This window comes from Aplysia californica, unplaced genomic scaffold (genome assembly GCF_000002075.1).
Source record: "Aplysia californica isolate F4 #8 unplaced genomic scaffold, AplCal3.0 scaffold00055, whole genome shotgun sequence".
Classification (NCBI taxonomy): domain Eukaryota; kingdom Metazoa; phylum Mollusca; class Gastropoda; order Aplysiida; family Aplysiidae; genus Aplysia; species Aplysia californica.
Genome location: NW_004797325.1, coordinates 1,628,575 through 1,649,050, shown reverse-complemented (window position 1 = coordinate 1,649,050; position 20,476 = coordinate 1,628,575). Strand labels below are relative to the sequence as shown.

General features: G+C 40.5%; 1 protein-coding gene across 1 annotated transcript in view; it reads right to left on the bottom strand.

Annotated features, from left to right (window-relative positions):
• Positions 1-272: 272 nt before the first annotated feature.
• LOC101851791 (serine/threonine-protein kinase unc-51) overlaps positions 273-20,476 on the bottom strand; it is a gene marked incomplete in the record, with an annotated part of 70,690 nt that continues 50,486 nt past the window's right edge. Inside the window, 19 exon segments of the mRNA XM_013079541.2 lie at positions 273-1,530; positions 2,332-2,422; positions 3,282-3,341; positions 4,188-4,339; positions 5,459-5,627; positions 6,420-6,542; positions 7,427-7,725; positions 9,389-9,478; positions 11,179-11,487; positions 12,828-12,950; positions 13,577-13,679; positions 14,332-14,599; positions 15,288-15,348; positions 16,079-16,118; positions 16,964-17,071; positions 17,396-17,547; positions 17,739-17,786; positions 18,730-18,812; positions 19,595-19,755. Of these exon segments, the coding sequence (XP_012934995.1) occupies positions 1,409-1,530; positions 2,332-2,422; positions 3,282-3,341; positions 4,188-4,339; positions 5,459-5,627; positions 6,420-6,542; positions 7,427-7,725; positions 9,389-9,478; positions 11,179-11,487; positions 12,828-12,950; positions 13,577-13,679; positions 14,332-14,599; positions 15,288-15,348; positions 16,079-16,118; positions 16,964-17,071; positions 17,396-17,547; positions 17,739-17,786; positions 18,730-18,812; positions 19,595-19,755 (2,562 nt within the window).

Genomic DNA, 20,476 nt, shown 5'->3' with positions numbered 1-20,476 from the left:
CTAGCGCATACTGTGTACATGAGAATATTGAGTTGGCATGTATATATAAATATATATATACACATATACCTACACATTATATATATATGTATATATACATGTAAATAAAACACCATTAGGCAAGATGACACAAATCTACTAGTGAATGCCAAAATTTATCTTTACAGAGTCCAATTCGTGTCTCTGTGTGGTTGCAGTTCACAGCGGAAAATTTCGGCACAGCAGAAGTAAATCCAGGATTTCTCCACAAGAAAAGAAAACTCCACTATTTCTTTTTGTCGTTTCAGGCGAAGAAGTCACTTACTTGAAGTCTTAAAGTAGTTCTTTGAGAAGTCTTGACAGATATCCTTGTGTAAGGCATATGAAGTACAAAAACAGCTGTTGGAGTGAAGACATCTTTGTGAAAGTGAGCAGTTGGGATTGGGAAACCCGAACAGAAAAAAAAAAAATTCAAGAGCACAGGTCATTTTGATTGATTGGGTTTTGGGGTTTGCTTGTTTTTTTTAAAAGAACCCTCTCTGGTTTTATTTAATGTTCCATCTATGGAAACCGAAAGACACAGTTCCACACAGAGTTCAGAGCAAATCCAGAAATCACAGAGACCAACAGGCTAACCGGATCCCATAAGATGAATTGTGCTTTTTTTTTAAATTTAAACCTCCGTCCTTTGGAGTTCACACTCCAGTATCTTAACTCGCCTCAGTCTCTTTCCATCTCGCAGAAAACATAATGAGAATGCAGCGGGCAGCAACGTTGACTTCATACATGAATGAGACAGAGAACAATACTTTTTGGAGAAGGGAAATACAGACAGAACAGCGAGTTCTATAAAAATAACAATGCCTCGTTAAATGCTCTTCAGGCAAATACCCCCACTGTATTTCATTTAGAATATTTTGTCTGTTACGTCACGACACATTTTCCCATTCTGCACGTCTTGTAATGTCACCACATACTTGAACCACGTTGAACAAAGAAACATGTGAATATTTACAGTAGCAACCTTCACAAAGTCTTTCAATCCACAACCTCAGTCCGTTCAGTACGTCAGTCATCAACACTTCACATCAATTTCCATACCAGACTTCTCTTGTGTACAACGAATGCACCATTTGTAATAACTGACCAGAAACGAGTCATGACTTCGTAGCAGCATAGTGTATAGCAGTCGGAAAAACACTCTACGCATCCAGTACGCTCAACAGCCTTGCTACACATCTCCAAGAAATTATCATCTTTTGTCCCCGCTGGTGGTAGCTGAGAGGAGAGGAGCATTTCAGCAAGACTCCGTCCCCTACCACCGATGGGGAACACACTCACAAACACATGAGTGAGAACACCCACACACACAGACCCACACACACACACACACACACCAAGTCTGAATATCCAGTGGGTGCGGAGCGTGCTATGAGTGCATTTGGAAGCGCTGGTTGTCCACAGTTTGCTGGTATTGAGACATGCTGTGTCGGTCAAAGTGACTTCCCTCCCTTGTCAGCACAGACAGGCGGCTCTCCACAGACTTACGATCTGAAAAGATGAAAAAAAAAACCCTCTTGTATGTTATACACGTGAAATCTTAATGTTAAATTATAAATCATTTGATATGACATGTTGTAATATTGTCAGCTTTAGTTTTCTCTTTATATTGGAGTTTCACAAACTTGCCATCTGAGAAGATTATTTTTAAAAACCTTCTTGCATCTAAACCACATGAAATCTTAATTTCAAAGTATAGATCATTTAATGCGACATGTTGTAATCATTATTAGCATTATTTTTCTCATCGTATTGAAATTTTTTTGTGTGAGTAACATACAATTTAAATTCAATGTATATCAACATCTCATTACATTTCCTGTACAGGCACATTAAACTTCTCACACGTATGACAATGAAGTATTACATTATCTCATGTTACCTTATCTTATCTCATCAATTGGGGCAACTAACTTTATAATAAGCAGTAACTCCTTCATGAGAGCCTCCAATGAAAGAGAGGGATGAAGATGCTGACTATGATACAACATGTCATTCCAACTCCTTTCCTTACAAAACCCCAGAGATTATATCATATACACTTGTTCAATATCTATATACAACAAACTGCTTCTGCATCATTTTCTCAACAGACTACTTCTGCAGACCTAAAGTTAGTATGGTACGGGTTACAAACCTAAACATCTCTTTCTGTGTCCTTCTCTTCTTTCTCTCTCAGCTCTTCGAAGCTCCCCCTCCCCCCCCCCTCCCTCTTTTTCAGCCAAAAGAATGAATAAAAACCCAACCCATGCTCTAATAAAACACAAACTGGTAACATTTCCACACACTCACATTTGACCAGCATATGCTTGTCATTTTCATTCCGGGCCGTCTGTGCCAAACTGTGCAGCAAAATCTGAGCCACTTGGTAGCGACGTACAATCTGGGAATAGCATATAATGAATCCAGGTCAGAACAGGGGCCAAACATCACAGTTTAAACACTTTTCAAACTTCATTCCCATTTTTTTTTTTTAACACACAATACACAATAGAAAATGTTTAAATATTTGCATATGATTTCAGACTCTTCAAGACTCTTAGTTTTATAGAGGTTTTACAGCACTCGCAACTGCATACGTTCATAGAGCGCCAGAAGAATAGAGGTGTTACAAGAGAGTAACAAACATAAAAAAGAAGAGGGGGAGATAAGGACGATAGATGTTTGATAGGAAAGAAGAAGCAAACCACACAAGAGCGCCTGCCAACCACCCACTCCAAGACTCTGTGCAATAAAGTATAAATCAAACGGGGAATAATGGGACTCACATTTGCCTCAACCATTTCAGCTTGTGTGCTTCAGTGAAGAGAAGCACATCCAAACCATGATGATCATTTAGTGCAAGGAAAAAAGGTACACACACACACACACACACACACACACACACACACACACACACACATACAAATGCAGAGACAGAGAGAGAGAGAGAGAGAGAGAGAGAGAGAGAGAGAGAGAGAGAGAGAGAGAGAGAGAGAGAGAGAGAGAGAGAAACAGAGACAGAGGGAGGGAGGGAGGGAGGGAGAGAGAGAGAGAGAGAGAGAGAGAGAGAGAGAGAGAGAGAGAGAGAGAGAGAGAGAGAGAGAGAGAGAGAGAGAGAGAGAGAGAGAGAGAGAGAGAGAGAGGGGGAAGGAGAGAGAGAGAGAGAGGGGGGGGGAGAGGGGAAGAGGGCGAACAGGGGAGCCATCAGTCTAACAAACAGACAGACGAGACTGATGGGAAAGATATCCCACAGCATTTACCTCTGCCATGCTGTCCGTCGATGGTGTCTGTGAGAACTCATCTAGAGCTGCCGCCTGACACTGGAAAGAAAACCCACAGTTTTTCATCATCCCAGGTCATTCAGACACGCAAAAACAACTAAATCAAAACAGCATCTCCCCGGATCTTTCAAAATCTCTAATTTTTGCCCTTTTGACATACTTTTTTTTCATGAAACAGAAGTACTCCTGAAAAATAATCATGACCATTAAACATGATGCAATGGCAGGAAATCAAAACCATAAAGAGAACAAAACCACCTCTACTTTTAGTAGTGGTTTTACGGCGCTCGCAACGGCATAAGGTCATATGACCACCTCTGAAAGCAAAATCATAACAAATCAATGCAAAAAAAAAACAACTAAATTTACCATCTGTATAGCCTGGTAGTAGATTAACTTATCGGGGGGAAACAAAAACAAATCAAAACCAAACCAACTATCTGTCAACTGTGAAACAAACAAAAAAGAAAAGACCAACCATCTGTTATCTGTCAAACTGTAAAATAAAACCCAAAACCAAACCTACCATCTGTATAGCTTGGAAAACAAAACCTCCCAAACCTAACCAACCATCTGTTAACTTTAAAACAAAATCCAATTCAAACCAACCAACTGTTAACTTTAAAACAAAAATAAAAACCCAAACCAAAATTTACCATCTGAATAGCCCGGAAAATAAAAACCCAAACCTACCATCTAAATAGCTTTCTGAATAGCTTGGAAAACCCAAACCTACTATCTAAAAAGCTTTCTGAATAGCCTGGAAAACCCAAACCTACCATCTGAATAGCCTGGAAAGTAAAATCTCAAACCAAAACCTACCATCTAAAAATAGTGTTCTGAAAAGCCCGTAAAAAAAAAATTATTTTTTTTTTAAAAACCTACCATCTGAATCGCCTGGTTGTAGATGAGCTTATCAGCGGTGGCCATGACTAGCTTCTGTGTGAGCGGCGTCTTGCAGTTCTGAGAGAACTCCTTGTGGATACTCTTGCAGCGGTCCACCACGTGGTGGTAGTATGTGTTCATCTCACCCAGCACTGTCGACGGGACACAGGTTTGAAGTTTTAATCTTTTTAATCCGACGACAGTTTGTATGAACTGTGCATGCATGCAACATACTTCCTGACCTCTATAAAAGTAAACTTGAGCTCTCCCTTCAGAACTTGCTTGTCTTACTACAGTCAAAAACCTGATCTTATAATCAACTGTACAAACAGTTAATATATCCCCCCCCCCCCCCCCCCCCTGCGTTTTGGGGGTATTTCAAAAATATTTTAACGACACTGATAGCTATCTGTCAAAGACAGTCACTTTTCTCCTCGACTATGAGTGGCTGTCTTGGACAATTCTGACTGTATGCATCCCGGGTCTGCACTCTCTATGGGGCCACAAGTGGGTCACGGATACATCTTGTGCAAACAATGCTTTTCTTTTTTCTTTTCACTTATCTTAAGAATGATCAAATTTATTTTGACCAAGATCTCTACTTCTAATGTACTTATTTTTATGATTAATTGACAAACTTGTCCTAGAATAAAACAAAATCAAACTAACTTCCTTTCTTCTTGCATGAGAGCACAAAACCATCATATCAAACAGGCATATCTCAGCATTCAACATTTTCTTCACAGACAGAAATTGAAACCTGCAACATATTGAGCTTCTCTCTGACCCAATTTTCATGAATAGGGAAAACTTGTTAGCTCCCAACCAAAAGGTCATGGAATCTAGCAACATCAGGGGGGCCAGACGTTGTATTCTTGGGAAAGGCGCTTTACATGAACTCTCCTCACTTAACCCAGGTGGAAATGAGTGCCCGTGTATAGACAGTGAAAAATCTTGTCAGTTTGACAGGGTTTCAGCACTTGATCAACTGCTTGCACTATATGCTTCCCAAGAAGCCAAGAATGTTTCCAAGTGTTCTAAGGTCTGCTGGGGTAATAATACATATTGTAAAGCACATAGAGCTTGCTGTTGAGTGGGGAAATGTGCTAAACAAATGCTATTTATTATTGCTGTACTTATTTTTAGGTTTATCTTTTTTTATTCCACTGTAAAAATTAATCTTCTCAAGCCCTGCAGTCTGCAATAACATAGTGGTCTTTAATATTAGACTTTTTCTCAACAACATCCAGAACCCAAGTCCCCAAACTCACCGTTCCGCAGATTCGTCGACTGCTGCAGTCTGTCGTTCCTGATCTCGTCGCGAGCCATGTGCAGTGCGGAGTTGAGTAGGTGACAGGCGCGTGCGTAGAGGACTAGCTGTTCGAGGCTGCGCTGAGACGACCGGTACTGGCTGTAGTGTTCTGGGGACAGCTGCTCCACCTGGAGGGGACGAGAGAGTTTTCATTTTAGTACGAGTTTTACGCACTTGTAAGGCAAATTAGGTCATATAAGTAGTGAAGATTAGAGGTGTTAAACACATACAGACCAAATAAGTGCTGAAGATTAGAGGTGCTACTACAAATTTGTTTTTGCAAGAGTTTTATGACATTTGCAACACAAATATACGTGCAGTCAAAGATTAGAAAGGTTACTAGAGAATTGTATTAGTGAAGAGTTTTACGGCACTTTCAACACAAATAGGTCCTGAAGATTAGATTGTACCGATAACAATACCTATCAAAAGATAAAGGCCAACGAAACAGAAGACGTTAATTTGAGTCAAGACTTACTTGATGCTCAAAATGAAGAAAAAAACAAAACTAAAATCTAGCATGCCCACAGTGAAATCAGCAGGGTACGGAAATCTTTTCCCTTTTTGACCATTTGGAAAAGCTTTACCGCACTCGCAACTGCATTATCTTTTTGTTTTGTACAAATTTCACTATACATGCGCTTTTAATGCAAAAAGGACCATGTACAAGAAAAATTTGGCACCTGAAAATCTGTTCACTATGTGCACATTTCACTGTGTACACACTCATTATGTGCATGCTAGACATGACAGTATGTTAAACTGAAATACAAAACAAAAGGAAACAAACAGAAATAGGTTGACAGTGTACAGAATGTAGGTTTTAGTCAAGTGATTTTGTTGTTTTTTTCCAGTTTGAGTCAAGAAAAAACATGCTCTAATCAATCAACAACGAGAGCCAGGGATGAGTTCCTTCCCACCTTCTTAGCCTCTGATGGGTCCAGACTTCTGAAGGCGCTACCGAGGCTCCGTGCCAGGTCCAAGATACACTCCACTAGGTCAAGGACAAAGGAGAGCTTGCCCAACGTCTCATTGTGGTTGTCCTAAAGGAAGGGGAAATGATTCATTAACATGATGAGACAAATTTATTTAGACAGAGGACTTCAATGCAGTGAAATGAACATTAGTCAATTTCTAATATTTGCCTGACTTAAGAAACAGCTTGACGACGCAATGGTTGTTTGCTTTCCCACAGAGCACAGAGTTTTGCACATGCTACTTGTTTGAAGTTGGTTAATCCTATTCACTTTGGGTGACCGTGGGCAGTGCACTTGTTTCCACATGGATGGCCGCGAGTCAGGATTTTTTAAAAACTGTCTGAGCTTGACACATTAACTTTCAACACACATTGTGCTGAGACTACTTAAGCTCTCAATATGAAATTTTAATCAGATTTTACTAAGGATGATCTACTAAAATATCTGCGGGGAATGAAATATAAGAGTGGAGAAAACTATAAATCTTCATCAAACTGCGGCTCATAAGCACTCAATTCACCTATTGCAATTCTAGTATACTTATTATCCTTTCAAGGAACTAGAATCATACTGATCTTCTGGTCTGCCTAGATTTGGCTACTTTCACATTCTTCACATTTCTGACAAAACAAACAAGTGTCCCTTGTACAGTCATTTTCTTAAGTTGGTTTATATTTTTGTTGTCGTATAACTTATTTTGCCGTAGTTTGTATTAGTATTCAAAAAATATTTTCTGCTTAGAATAAAGACAATTTATTTCTTATGGTAGGGTAAATTCTATTTCTTTTTGGAAAACCTGGAAATGTGGAAAAGAGCTAGGTTTTGTATCGTGATACCTCTGTTTACGTAGACGGGCCATGGCTGACACATGGGATCAGCGCATATGTACATAAGCCCTGTGAACCGAGTTAAACAATGCGGTACTGGTGGAAGCTAACACAACAACTCACATCCATCAGAGTCTCCTCTGACAGTGGCTGCGGCACAAACCGTAGCGGGGCGGTCGTCGTGGTCTGCTGGTGCTGGTGGTGATGAGGCGGCGGGCCGCGCGGTGGGGAGTGGGTCACCAGCAGGTGCTGGGGTGGGGACATGTCGATGCCGCTGTTCCTCCGGACAAACGAGGGGCTGCGGTCCTGCTCCAGGGAGGATCCAAACCTGTCCTTGTCGCTGCTGACGGAGGACACACGCTCCCGGCTGCCGTATGACACAACGGGACCTGCGGCAAACCCAACGCGAGTTAGGTACATGCCTGAGAAACAAAAATAACTCAAGAAATGATGCTACTGCCCGCTGCACATGTGAAAAAAACCCAGAAACAAACTCAAATGTCCTTCAGAGTCAGGTACACCCCTAAAAACTCAAATAACTCCAGAAATGATGATACTGCCGGTTGCAGATGTGGGGACAACAGAAAGAGAAACTCAAATAACTTTCAGATATAACAAAATGAGTTAGTAACACCCCTAAAAAAACAAAATAAAACAGATATACAGACCTGCCACTCTATGAAATCTAAAAATCAGGATTTTAGAGTTAAAAAATCAGGATCTGGTGAAAAAAATCGGGATCAACGGCAAATCAGTCAAAAGGGGTTGGGGAAGGGGGATCCTGGTTCCCTTTTATGAGGAAAGTAAGCAAGAGAAAACTTTTGCAGGAATAAGTTCACGTTTGGGCCACCAAATAGAGGGAAAACTGAAAGACAGCATTACTCGAGTCAGAGTGGGATAGAGTGTGGGGGAGCGCAGGTTGCAGTAAAGCTGAAACTCTAGTAGTCTTGAAAATAGCTGTCACATAACTCTAAGCATCCATGCAAAAAGCCCGTGTTTTCATACAGTAACAACGTTTGACTTCCATCGCATATACACTCAAGGCACCCCCCCCCCCCCCCCTCGAAGAAAAGATCGCACCAAGGTTGTTCAATTATTTCTTCTTTTTTTTATTGCTTTATCCTCAATTAGTAGATTCTACATGTATCACGGCACGCACTTTAAGCCCAAGTGTCAAAACAATACCCCCACCCCCTCCCCCCGGTCGTCCTGGTTTAAGTCTCGAAAAAACACCCCGACCAATGCGACCGGTGTGAATGAACTCTGCTGACCCCGACAGCCGACGGTCCCCCGACACACGCGCTACTCACACGTACGAGGTCATGTCATGTGTTGCGAATGAGCGTTTGAAAGTTCCACTGACAGGTCTTGATGAGGGGCCCGACTAACCAGAACTCAGACCAAGCTTGGTTTTAAAGCAACGGCACAACAACAAATAAATTATGCTTAGGCCCATGACATAATTGTTACAGTAATCAGGACACAGTCGGAGAATTCTGGGTTATAAAAGCGAAGTACATCTAGAGCGTATCCGGAATTCAAAATCGATACTACGTCGGTTTTAGTTGAAATAACCGTGAGTCATGTACAAGATTCGGCATAGATGCTTCAGAAAGTAGCGTTCCAAGTTCCTGCCGATAAAAAGTCCAAACGGTGCTTCCAAGCAAAAGAGATTGCAGAACTTTTTATATTTTTTTCTAAGAATCGGACGCAACAGACGCAACGACAAAAAATCAGGATACTGGCGATCGAAATCGGGAAAATCGGGATGCTTGAGATTTGGGGCAAAAAATCGGGATATCCCGATTAAATCGGGATGAGTGGCAGGTCTGGATATAACAACCCAAACTACATCAATGTAACACAGAATTAGTCAAATACAAGCCAGGAAATAAACAAAGCAGAAAAAAAACCCAACGAATCAGTCGCTCTAGGGACATCAAACGTTCCAAAGTGACAAATGATTTGAGACTCAGAAAAGAAAAATATTATTGACTTAATTTTAAAGCAAAAAAGGAAAGATCCAAAATAATCAATAGACACAGAAATCCACGCCCGAGCATGCGACAAGTGTGCAGTACTGACCTTGTCTGTTCTGGTTGTGCAGTTGGTGCGAGAGTAGGCTGGAGTCTGTGCTCACACGGTGGTAATCCATGGGCTGGATCTCATTCAGGGCTGGAGGTGAACATAAAACAAAGATGACATGGTCAGATTTCAGTTTGAGTTTCACTGTGAGTAAAGAGAAGCACATAGATACAAAAACGGTCATATCATTCTGGGAAGAGGCAAGACATATAGACATATAGACAGAAGCGACAGATGGAAAGAAAAGAAGTAAGACCTGCCAACTGCACCCTCCAACCATCTGTATGTTAAGATTATAAGACAATGATTTTGTCAAGACAAATACAGTTTCTGGGACACTTGATTAGACATGAGAACATATAACTTTCACTGGTAAAAATGAAGGCAAACAAGGAAAGGGTAGACCCACAACAACTAACAACTTACTTGGAATGCCCAAACCGATGGGTGACAGGGGAAGATCAGGATAATATACCTTTTTTTAAAGTATTTGAGCAAAGGAATGAATGTCAGGCAATGATTGCCAACGTCTGTCACAAACCATGTGCTTAATGATAACATAGTACAGAAAAAACATTCGCTATTCCAATGTCAGAACTGCTCGCTCTACCAGAGTTAAGGGGGCTCGATACCTAGGGGACAGCATTTTTAACTAAAGACAAACTGAAACAACTTTTGTCACAGGCAGTAAGTATGAGACAAAAGATTCATGTTCAACTGTTGACACACTCAATTACGTAAGCTGTTGCAATGGAAACGGCGGACATCTTGAAAATTGGATAGACAATTTTTTTGTCTCCACCATTTCTACAGTTTTTAACTTTTTAAATTCTGCAACTTGCAAAGTGTCACAAATAAATAGGTGCTTGCAGCTGGCTTTTTCAATTTTTTATAGTATACTTAGAAAATATCCAAATTGTTCTCAAAGTTGGGATATTGAATTTAGTTTTCTTTTAATTTGGGGGGCATGAAAAAAAAATGGTAAAAAACAACTTGGAGCAAAACTTTTAAAAATTAACCAGCCCATTACAAGTACAAACTATTTTTCTAACTACATGCCAAATTTTAAGTCTCTATGTTGGAAAATAAAAAAATGGTGGAGAAAAAAACAGCATATGAAAGCAAAAAGTGGTGAAAAAATGTGTTTTGAGAAAAACAAGGTTAAACATCGAAAATGTTAGTACACTACGTAGAACTCAGTAAAATTGAATTCTGTTAATGTTACTCACTCAGCGACTAGTGTCAAAATTTAGACTGAATGAGGGATCGGAAAATACCAAAAGCAAAAAGTGCTCAGAGTGAGTGAAAATCAGTCCCCGAGGCCCTAGACCCGACCCGCGAGCCCCATTAAGTATTACGCAAGCTCGCTATTCCGAGGTGCAGCCCAGAATGTGTGCTATACAAATTCCAATTACCATCATTATTATCCTTTTTTTTCCCTCCAATGTTTTAGTCTGATGTGTAAATGGGTTAAAAAAGCAAATAAAAGCTAGTGTTGAAAGGGTTAAAAAAGCAAATAAAAGCTAGTGTTGAAAGGGTTAAAAAAGCAAATAAAAGCTAGTGTTGAAAGGGTTAAAAAAGCAAATAAAAGCTAGTGTTGAAAGGGTTAAAAAGCAAATAAAAGCTAGTGTTGAAAGGGTTAAAAAAGGCATGGGGGGAAAACATTTTTTAAAGTGCGGGGTAGAAAGGGTTTAATATTTTTAAAGGGTACGGTCAAAAGGGTTTTCGTTTTAAAAGGCATGGCTGAAACAAACAAAAAATTCCCCAATCCATTCGGCGAATAGACCCACCATCTCTCTGCCGCGCCATAGCCACCAAGTTATCCGGCACTGTATTTGAAGTGTGATAGGGGGCGCTGCCCGCAACCACCGCCGAGGAGATGCTGGAAGAGGAAGTAGTTGTACCCTGCTGCTGCTGCATGCACGCCGCGGCGAAGGGCGCATGGATCGGTTCCGGGCTGTTGTCGTGGGGCGAGGAGCCCAGGTGGAACATGGCGGGCATCTTGTTGGGAGAGCCGAGGATTGTGGGGAGGGAGCCCGGCGGCTGGATCAGGGACGGGTTGGACAGTTGGAGCGGGTTGAAGAGGGGGGAGGTGACCGCTGTGGACCAAGAACAAATTGGGGGGGGGGGGGGGGTGAAATGGCTGTGAGGAAGCGATAAGGGTGTTTTGGCAAGCAGTGCGAGGATGGGTACACATTCTGGTAAAGGTCTACTTCATGTCCCACCTTCATAAAATAAGTAAAAATAAGCTTTTGTGCATGCTGTCATGACTACCCCTGTAAAAGTATGTACCAGGTAAGAGTCTCAGGTCATCCAGGGATAAAACAATTTTACTCTCACCATTAGGGAACTACATATTTTAAGGACAGAGCTCCTTTTTCCTATTACGGTCCTCTGACATGGAAGGAATTACACAAATAATTGGAGGCTGTAGTTCCCTAAACATGTCTAAAAAGCAGTTAATAAAATAGCATCTTTCTGCTGAGACATTTTTAGTTTTCTCATCAATGTAATTATAGTAAAACTGGAGAGAGAGAGAGAGAGAGAGAGAGAGAGAGAGAGAGACAGAGAGAGAGACAGAGAGAGAGACAGAGACAGAGAGAGAGAGACAGAGACAGAGACAGAGAGAGATACAGAGGGAAGGAGAGAAAGGATCACAACTTTGTACAATTGCAAAGGGCACTAAGCACTTTCCTGGTGGAGACGCTCTTGATAAATGTAATTTATCACAATTTTCATTATCCCCATGTTGGCCCCACAGATAGTGGGAAGCCTGGATGTGTGTAGTAAGTTACCTATGTTCTGAATGGAGGGCTCAAGCAGACCTTTACCAGCATGCCAAGGGCAGGAAGCAAAAGGGACATGGCTAAATACTTAAAGGCATTATAAATATGGCCTGGGTATAACTGACATTTTCAAAATCTTAGAGAACAAGCAAAAAAACAAAAAATGAGGTCTTTTAGAGCTAGAAGTCAATGTTCTTAAGAGCTGAAATGCGGCATTGATGAACGTACAGTCCTGAATTGTTAAAGTGTTGCGGTTAACAAACATGTTAGAAAGCAATTTTGACCCAAAATATCAGTTTTAAAAGTGTTGCAGCAAGCTGTCGATATAACTAAATAGAATTGGTACAAAATAGCAAAAACTACGCCACAATATTTTTAAAAATAGAATTGAAGCAAGACAATTTCTTTCAGCAAAAATTCCAAACATGTAGGTTCTTTTTCAACTCAAAGCAACGCAATGTATTTTACTTCTAAAAACATATTTTTTAGTGAAAGGAGCCTCATTTTAACCAGCATCTGGACAAAATAAAAGTACAGAGCGGGGGGGATGGGGGGAGAAATGAGACTAACGCTACAGAGGCAAGCTGAACGGCACATATATTTTTTTTTTAAAAGCAAACAAAAAGGGCATCAAAAACTTGGCAAGAACTCACATCCTCTCCGGTGAGGTGATCCTGTCAGGTTCCCGGTGCTGTAGGGAGGGGGGGTAACCACACTCGAGCGTTTCCACGACGGCCCTGTGCCCCCACCAGGCGGAGTGCCCACACAAAACTGGACTGGAAGAAAAAGAAACAGAAAACTTTTAAACACAAAGAATAACAAAACTTCACTGGAAGAAAAGAAACAAAAAACTTTAAAAGACAATGAATTGTTTTTTCCCCTTTGAGGGGGGTGGGGTGGTGGGGGGAGCACAAACCCAAAAAATACAGTCTAAATTGGTAAGTCCAGGCAGCCATGCATTGCTGAGGAGAAAAGTGGTTGTCTTAGACAGGTGGATGTTAGGGACACTGTCATCATTACATTTAAAAACTCAAGGGGGATGAGCAGAGAGTTGTCCTTTTAACAAGTGATTGTCTTGGGCACATGTTCATCAGCGCAGCTTTGACTGTCCTTTAAAAAAAGCAAGATATACCGATTATTTTTTTTAAAGAAGTTTCAGAGAGGGGGAAAAAAAGAAGAGAAACTTTCAGCAGAGGACACAAAACTGGGATTGTTTCGACTGAAAAAAAGCAAAAGCCTGCAAAAATTCCAGCCACTTCTTAATCAAGATTCTTGCCATGCTTTTTCATTTTAACAGTGTCTTTTTTTTTTAGGCGATTCATTTGAGAGAAGAATCAAACTCACATCTTCTGCAAGAGACTGCGAGCAATGAGCCGAACTATTCCACCTCAGATTGACTTACCAGCAGGTGGAGAGAAGGAGCCAGCATTGACAGTGTCCAGACCGCTCTGTCGAGCCTCCGAGTTTCTCCTGGCCACAGTCCGGTCCTGGTTCTCCTTCTCCTGCTGGGAGAGAGAGAAAGACACATGAGACAATAGTGTCATGACACGGAGGAATCAGGCACTCGTCAATTTTTAGGCATGTGAAGTTATTGGTATCATCTTCAAGAATGTTTATTTGTCTTGCTTTTGATGAAAAAAGTTCTCATCTATTTTGTTTATTTGAGTAATGAGCAGTACATCAACACAATAATAGTCATTTAGTGCTGGGAAAAAGTAAGACAGGCAGACAGAAACAACAGAGGGGAAAGTACAGAAGTAGGACCTACCAGTGGCGCTCTCCAACCACCCACCATCTATTTTGAATAGAAGTCAAGATATTTGTGAGTGAAAGAGGTGGGGGTTGCCTGCTGTCAGAGGTAAAATTATCAAGAGAATGACTATCAAAGTTTGGTGACCCCCAAAGTGCATAGTAGGTCAAGTAAGTTCCGAGCACAGGACTCCAGTAGTTTTTAATTTTTATAAGAATTTTACAGCACTTCCAACACAATTAGGTCACATAAGTGCTGAAGATTGAAAGTGTTGCAAGAGAGTAACAAACACAAAAAAGGAGGTGAGATAGCGATGATAGACGTTTGATAGGAAAGAAGGAGTAAATCACACCAGAGCACAAGCCAACCACCCGCAACTCAAGTTTACTTTCCGAATAAATCCTTACCATTCGCACATCGGGAGATTTGATTTTCCTCTTCACACCCGAGTTGGCCCCATCCGCCACACAAGTGTCACTCCCCTCCCCTGTTCCTTTCATCTCCGATGGGACGGTGATGGGCTCAGAAGTTTTGGGCGTTGCCATGGGCAACGTGACAGGCCTGCTCGGGCTGGAGGGCAAGCTCTCTTTCTCCTTCTCGTCTTTCTCCTTAGAGAAGGTCACCGCCTCCTTGCCTTGGATGCGTATAGACTTGGGGGAGCGGTGGGTGGAGGAGCTATGACGAAAAAAGAGGTAAAAATTTCAAGAGTCATCACAGTGTTTCTGACCTACACATCTTTTTTGTACAGCAGGTGTCTGACTGACTGACTGACTCAGACAGGGATGAACAGAAACAAGTTTCAGTTACACTAATAATTTTTTTTAACGATGCTAGAAGTATGGTCAGACATGCTGTGGCCACCACCTGTCCAAGACCACCCCCACCCCCCTCCTTTGGTCTTTTTCAGAACATTACAATGACACCGTCCACAATGTCCCTCTGTCTAAGAGAACCACTTTACTCCTCAACAATGGGTGGCCATCTTAGACAAATTTGACTGTACTCAGTTTTTGTTTGTCTATTAACATTGCAAAGTAGTACGAGCCACACTGTGCTAAACTAAACAAAGAAACTTCAGTATTGATTATCACAATCAAAATTATTATCATTATTATCATTACCATTACCACTATCATTACTTCAAGCACTATTACCATCATTATTCTCATTATCATCAACTCAATATTATCTTATAATTATCATCCTCATTTTTTTACCATCATTATTTTCGTCTCATCATCATTATTATTAATATTAATCTTATTACTTTCAGCATCATTATCATTATTTTCTTCAAAAAAAATAGTACACAACAGACAGACAATGCACAAAAAACTGACAAGTTCCAAGAGCAAGCACTGACCTGAAAGACATTTCTGCCTCAGCCAAAGGAGCTTTCCTCACACTGACGCTTTCTTCACCATCTGGGAAAAACATCAGATTCCAATAAATTTATGCTTTCAGTTTTAGTAATTGTTCAAGGCACTAGTAACACAAATTGGTCTCATAAGTGCCAAAGATTAAAGATGTTATTAGAGAGAAACATACAAAAAGAGGATAGATACAGACGATTGATCTTTTTATAATAGGAAAGAAGGAGCAAACTGCATCACAGCACCCGCCTACCACCAACATTTTAACATTGAAAAAACAAAAGGAGAACAATGAAGCAGAAGGCACACTATAACAGAAAAAGAAAAAAAAATGTGATCTCCTTGAAATAAACAAAGGAATTTTAATCAACTGAGGGATCAGACCTAAAACTATAAAAAATTATTAAATAGATAAAATGCAGAGTAACTCTTTCGTATTTCATTACATAAAAGAAGAAACAACAACAATTATTAATACCACAGAGCGGGTGACTGTTTCTCAAGACAACAGCTGACACTACATTTTGTTCAGTAATATATGACGCATCAGCCTATACTTAAACAATGACTTGGAACTAAAGTTATCCCAACTAAACATATTTCATAGCTGAGGACAGAGAAGCAATGGAAACAATAGCAGCCAATTAAAGCAGGAAAAGGTGAGACAGATATATAGAAACAAGAGAGGGAGAAAGAAAAGAAGAAGGACCTGCCTGTGGCACCTTCCAACCACCTGCAAAAATATTCTAGCTCCAAACAAACAAACAAAATCAAGACTGACCTGATTCTATACACAATGCCTCAGGAACCATGACAAAATCCTGAAAGAAACAGATCAGAATCTAAGTAAAATTGTCTTTGCTCATTTCTTAAAACCATTAAAGGACATGAACATTGCCTAAAATTGCTGATTTTATGTCAAATTATGAAATTCACATTCTTTATTGATATGTGAAGTTCAGCAACTTCTGTATCTAAAAAATACCAATGAAAGAATTAAGAAACCTCCTAATCTTGACATAAGTGTCTTTGAAAACATGAACAGGGTGCAGCATTTGACAAATTTCTCCAACAAGCAGGCTTTTTTTCTTTAAAAAATGCCAGTTTGGGACAGTTACTTACTTCATCATCAAGTACCAAAACTGCAACAGACATCTGTGATCATGGTTCTCCATTCATTCCTTTGCTCAAATGCTCTCAAATAAGCGATATTATCCGCAACTTTCCCCGTAACCCATCTGTTTCGACTGCCCAAGTAAGTTCTGACTCACAGGCCTTTAATTTTACCAGTGAAAGCTAGAAGTTCTAGACTCTAATTAGGAGCAACACTACAGTCCAGCTGGCTTTAATGACCACCTGTATAAGACAATCACCTGTACAAACAGCCATTTTCCATTTTCCTGCTAGCGTGTTTTACACATTATACTGACACTGTGTCCATCTGTCTAAGACAACCACTTTTCATGTCGACAATCACCTGTACGAAAGGCCACTTCCCATTTTTGTCGACCTATGTTTTTTACATTATAATGACACAGTGTAAGACATCCACCAGCCTATCCCAACTGAACAGCAAGCTCTATGCACTATATAATTACCCCCAGCAGACTATAAAGCACTAAGAAACATTCTCAGCTTCCTAGGAAGCATACACACATCCCCTCACCTCTGGTGTAGATCTGCCTGTGCGAACTTCTTCCTTCTCCACCTTTGTGAAGCCAGCAGCCTCTGTGAGAGTGGTCACCATATCTTCCTCTTTGTGTTCAGCTGTCACCTGTGGAGACATCACAGTAGTCACACATTGAGAGGAGGATTTAGTCAGCCGGTGTGTGTGTGTGTGTGTGTGTGCGCGTGTGTGTGTGTGTGTGTGTGTGTGTGTGTGTGTGTGTGTGTGTGTGTGTGTGTGCGTGTGCGTGCGTGTGTGTGTGTGCATGCCTGTCTCCACACATGCCTGCGCACATGAGTAAGAGAGACAGAGTGAGAGAGAGAGAGAGACAGAGAGAGAGAGAGAGAGAGAGAGAGAGAGAGAGAGAGAGAGAGAGAGAGAGAGAGAGAGTATGAACCCACAGAAGCATCAACACATCATCAAACATCTCACCTTTGAGGAGACAGGAGGGGGAGGAGGGGCGGGGGAGCACGTGCGTTTGCTGCAGCGCGATGAGGGAGAGTTTCTGCCTGGGGATTTTCCCGGGGTAGAGGACTCGGAGGAAGAGCTGGATCGTCGGCGCGGCACAGACACTGGCTGAGACACTGGGGACAAGCCAAACACACAAGAGATGAGATGCCATGCAGCTCACAGTAGGAAGCGAGTTGATTCCTTCTATGGGAGAAGTACATGCAAAAGTGGCCCAATAAAAATATAACAAAGCTCTTCAATTTATATCACCCACCACATTTACCGATCAAAACCAAAAGTAAAACACACACACACAAAAAATTACCTTTTGGGCCAGTGGACAATTTCAAGAAGGGATGATTGAAGAACTCCTCTGAAATAGAAAACAGTAAAAAGAGTACATGTTTAGTGTTTGTAAAAGAAATTTTTAAAAGCCTAATTCAAAGTAAACTTCCTGGACAGCTACAAAGAAAAAGAAAAGAGACATCAAGAAGACTTTCTTAAAGTGAATAACTTAAGTTTATCATCAAGAGTCTTATGGCACCTGCAACACAATTAAGTCATGTAAGTGCCCAAGATTAGAGGTGATACAAGACTGTAACAAACCTAAAGAAGAAAAAATGATAAGGACGATAGAAGTTCGATAGAAAAGAAGAAGCAGCAAAACACACCAGAACATCAACCAACCACCCACTAAGTTACTTCATTTAATTTGCCTATAACTAAAATATTTGAAGTCTGAAGGATTCACAACAACTACAGAATTAGTTGTCCAACCAACTTGAGACATTAGAGTTACAGAATCTGTTTACCAGCATTAATCAAACAGTAAGGGAGATTTGTTCAAGAAATATCTTCAGAAAGTCTATGAGAACACAACCCTTTAGGCTCATTTACAACAAAAATATTTATACATTTTTTTAAAAATCTCAAACCCTGTGCTGCAGAGCAGCTGTAATTTACAGCTATTCAACACTTTAACTATAACCACCTTTTTTTTCACAAACAATTGTTTGTTATTTAGAGTAAAGAGAAGAACATTGACACTAAAACAGCCATTTCCCTACAAGAAAAGGCACAATAGACAGACAGAAACAAAGGAAAAAAACAAAAAGAAGCAGGATCTACCAGTGGTGCCCTCCCAAAATCCGCTTGCCAGGAGAAGACTACAACAACAACTCAAAATGTCAGGTTGTCAAATCCTTCCCAGCCCGGGCTGGCCCTAACAGGGAAGGTCAGAAGCGCACCTCCTACATGATTTAAATTGTATCGATGGGGGGGTGCAAAAAACACATAAATCAAAACATATCACTCACCAAATCCTATCCTCTCTTCTGCATCTCGCTTCAACATTCTCATGAGCAGGTCCCTAAGTTCGGGAGACGTGCTTGATGGGATGCTGGAGGGGACAAAACAAATTGATTTATTTCTTGTGAAATAATAATAAATAATGAATGATAGCATTTTGACACAATCTCAACTTCCTGGTAAACACACAGTGCGAGTAGCCATTTTACAAGCGTAAAAAAACTAATATACTGACAAGATCCTTTGCTGTCTATAGCCAGGCACCCATTCCCACCTAGGTGAAGTAAGGAAAATTAAAGGATAATTTTTTTTTTATAACTTTCCCAGATTCCTGACTGCTAAATCCAAGACAGTCCTGGGAAATTCAAATTGTCTGGCAAGTTTGAACATATAAAAGAGTGCATACAGTTGATGCACCAAAAAAAGCACTACAAAAAAAACCCTGAAAACGTCTCTAGAGGACTTAAACATAAATCCTACCACATGAAAGAGCCTTGCTCATGACAGACCGAGAATGCTTCATGTATAAGAAATGCTGAGACCAAGAGAGAAAGCCACAAGCTGCCCACATCCACAAGTGGAAGTAAAGCTTTCAAAAGCTCAAAATGTGTCAAACTTTACTCTGCCAGAATTGGTCTCATAGCAGAAGTCACAAGTCATCTTACATCTTAACCTTTAATTCTATTATTTCCCTTCACTAATATTCTCTGTGGATGCATTGGTCATAGCAAGACGTTGGTTATCATCAGACATTAACTGACAAAGCTTATATTAGTATCATTATTATTATTGTCATCACAATCATTATTATCATTATTATTATTCATTTATCATTATCATTATTACATATATAAAAAAAGAACAGCCTCCTACTTGGGCTTCAGTCCTGGAGTTTTCTCGTATTTCTTCTTGAGTTCCTGTGGGTTCTGGGCCTGGAAGGGTGCGCGGCCGGTCAGACACTGGTATAGGATGGTCCCAATGCTCCACAGGTCAGCCTTGGCTGTGTACTTGACTGACATGATCACCTCGGGCGCCTGGGGATGGATGGATGAACAGCACATCGTGAAATGGGGATGGACGAAGGAAGAAGTAAGATGATGTTTGTGTATGTATAGTATAAGGTTTTACGGCGCTCGCAACTGCTAAGGTCATATGAGCGCGCGAAACACAAGTTGTTCACCTCTGCGAAAGTTCACTTCACGACTGGTAACTAATTTACTTTAAAATGCTAAAAAGTTAAAATATTCAAATTCGGTGTAAATACATTTGTGATCTAAAACAACTTTTAAGTAACAATAAAAATTTTAAATAATATCAGATTCACTTTACAACTCGCCATAAAGGCCAATGGCCTTTATAAAATTTAAAATTCTGCTGGGAACAACGACGGAGAAAATATCCTGCAATTTCTTGCATTTATAATATTTCCTTCGGATCTCTCCAAAGTCTAGACATTCTGTTAAAATGTGTCTAATGGTAAAATCTGTGTCGCATCCGACACAGAACGGCTTCTCCTCTCCCTGTAGGAGGTATTTGTGGGTCAGGGCCGTGTGTCCGATGCGCAATCGAGTATGATGTTTGTTGGTTTTTGTTTGAGTAAAGGGAAGCATATAAAAAAAAATACTGGTCATTGGGTGCTGAGAAGAAGTAAGACAGATGGAAACGACAGAGAAAGTGAAGAAGTCAGACCTATCAATAACGCCCTCCAACCACCCATAGGTCAGATGATGATTGAGTTTTTAATGCACATTTTAC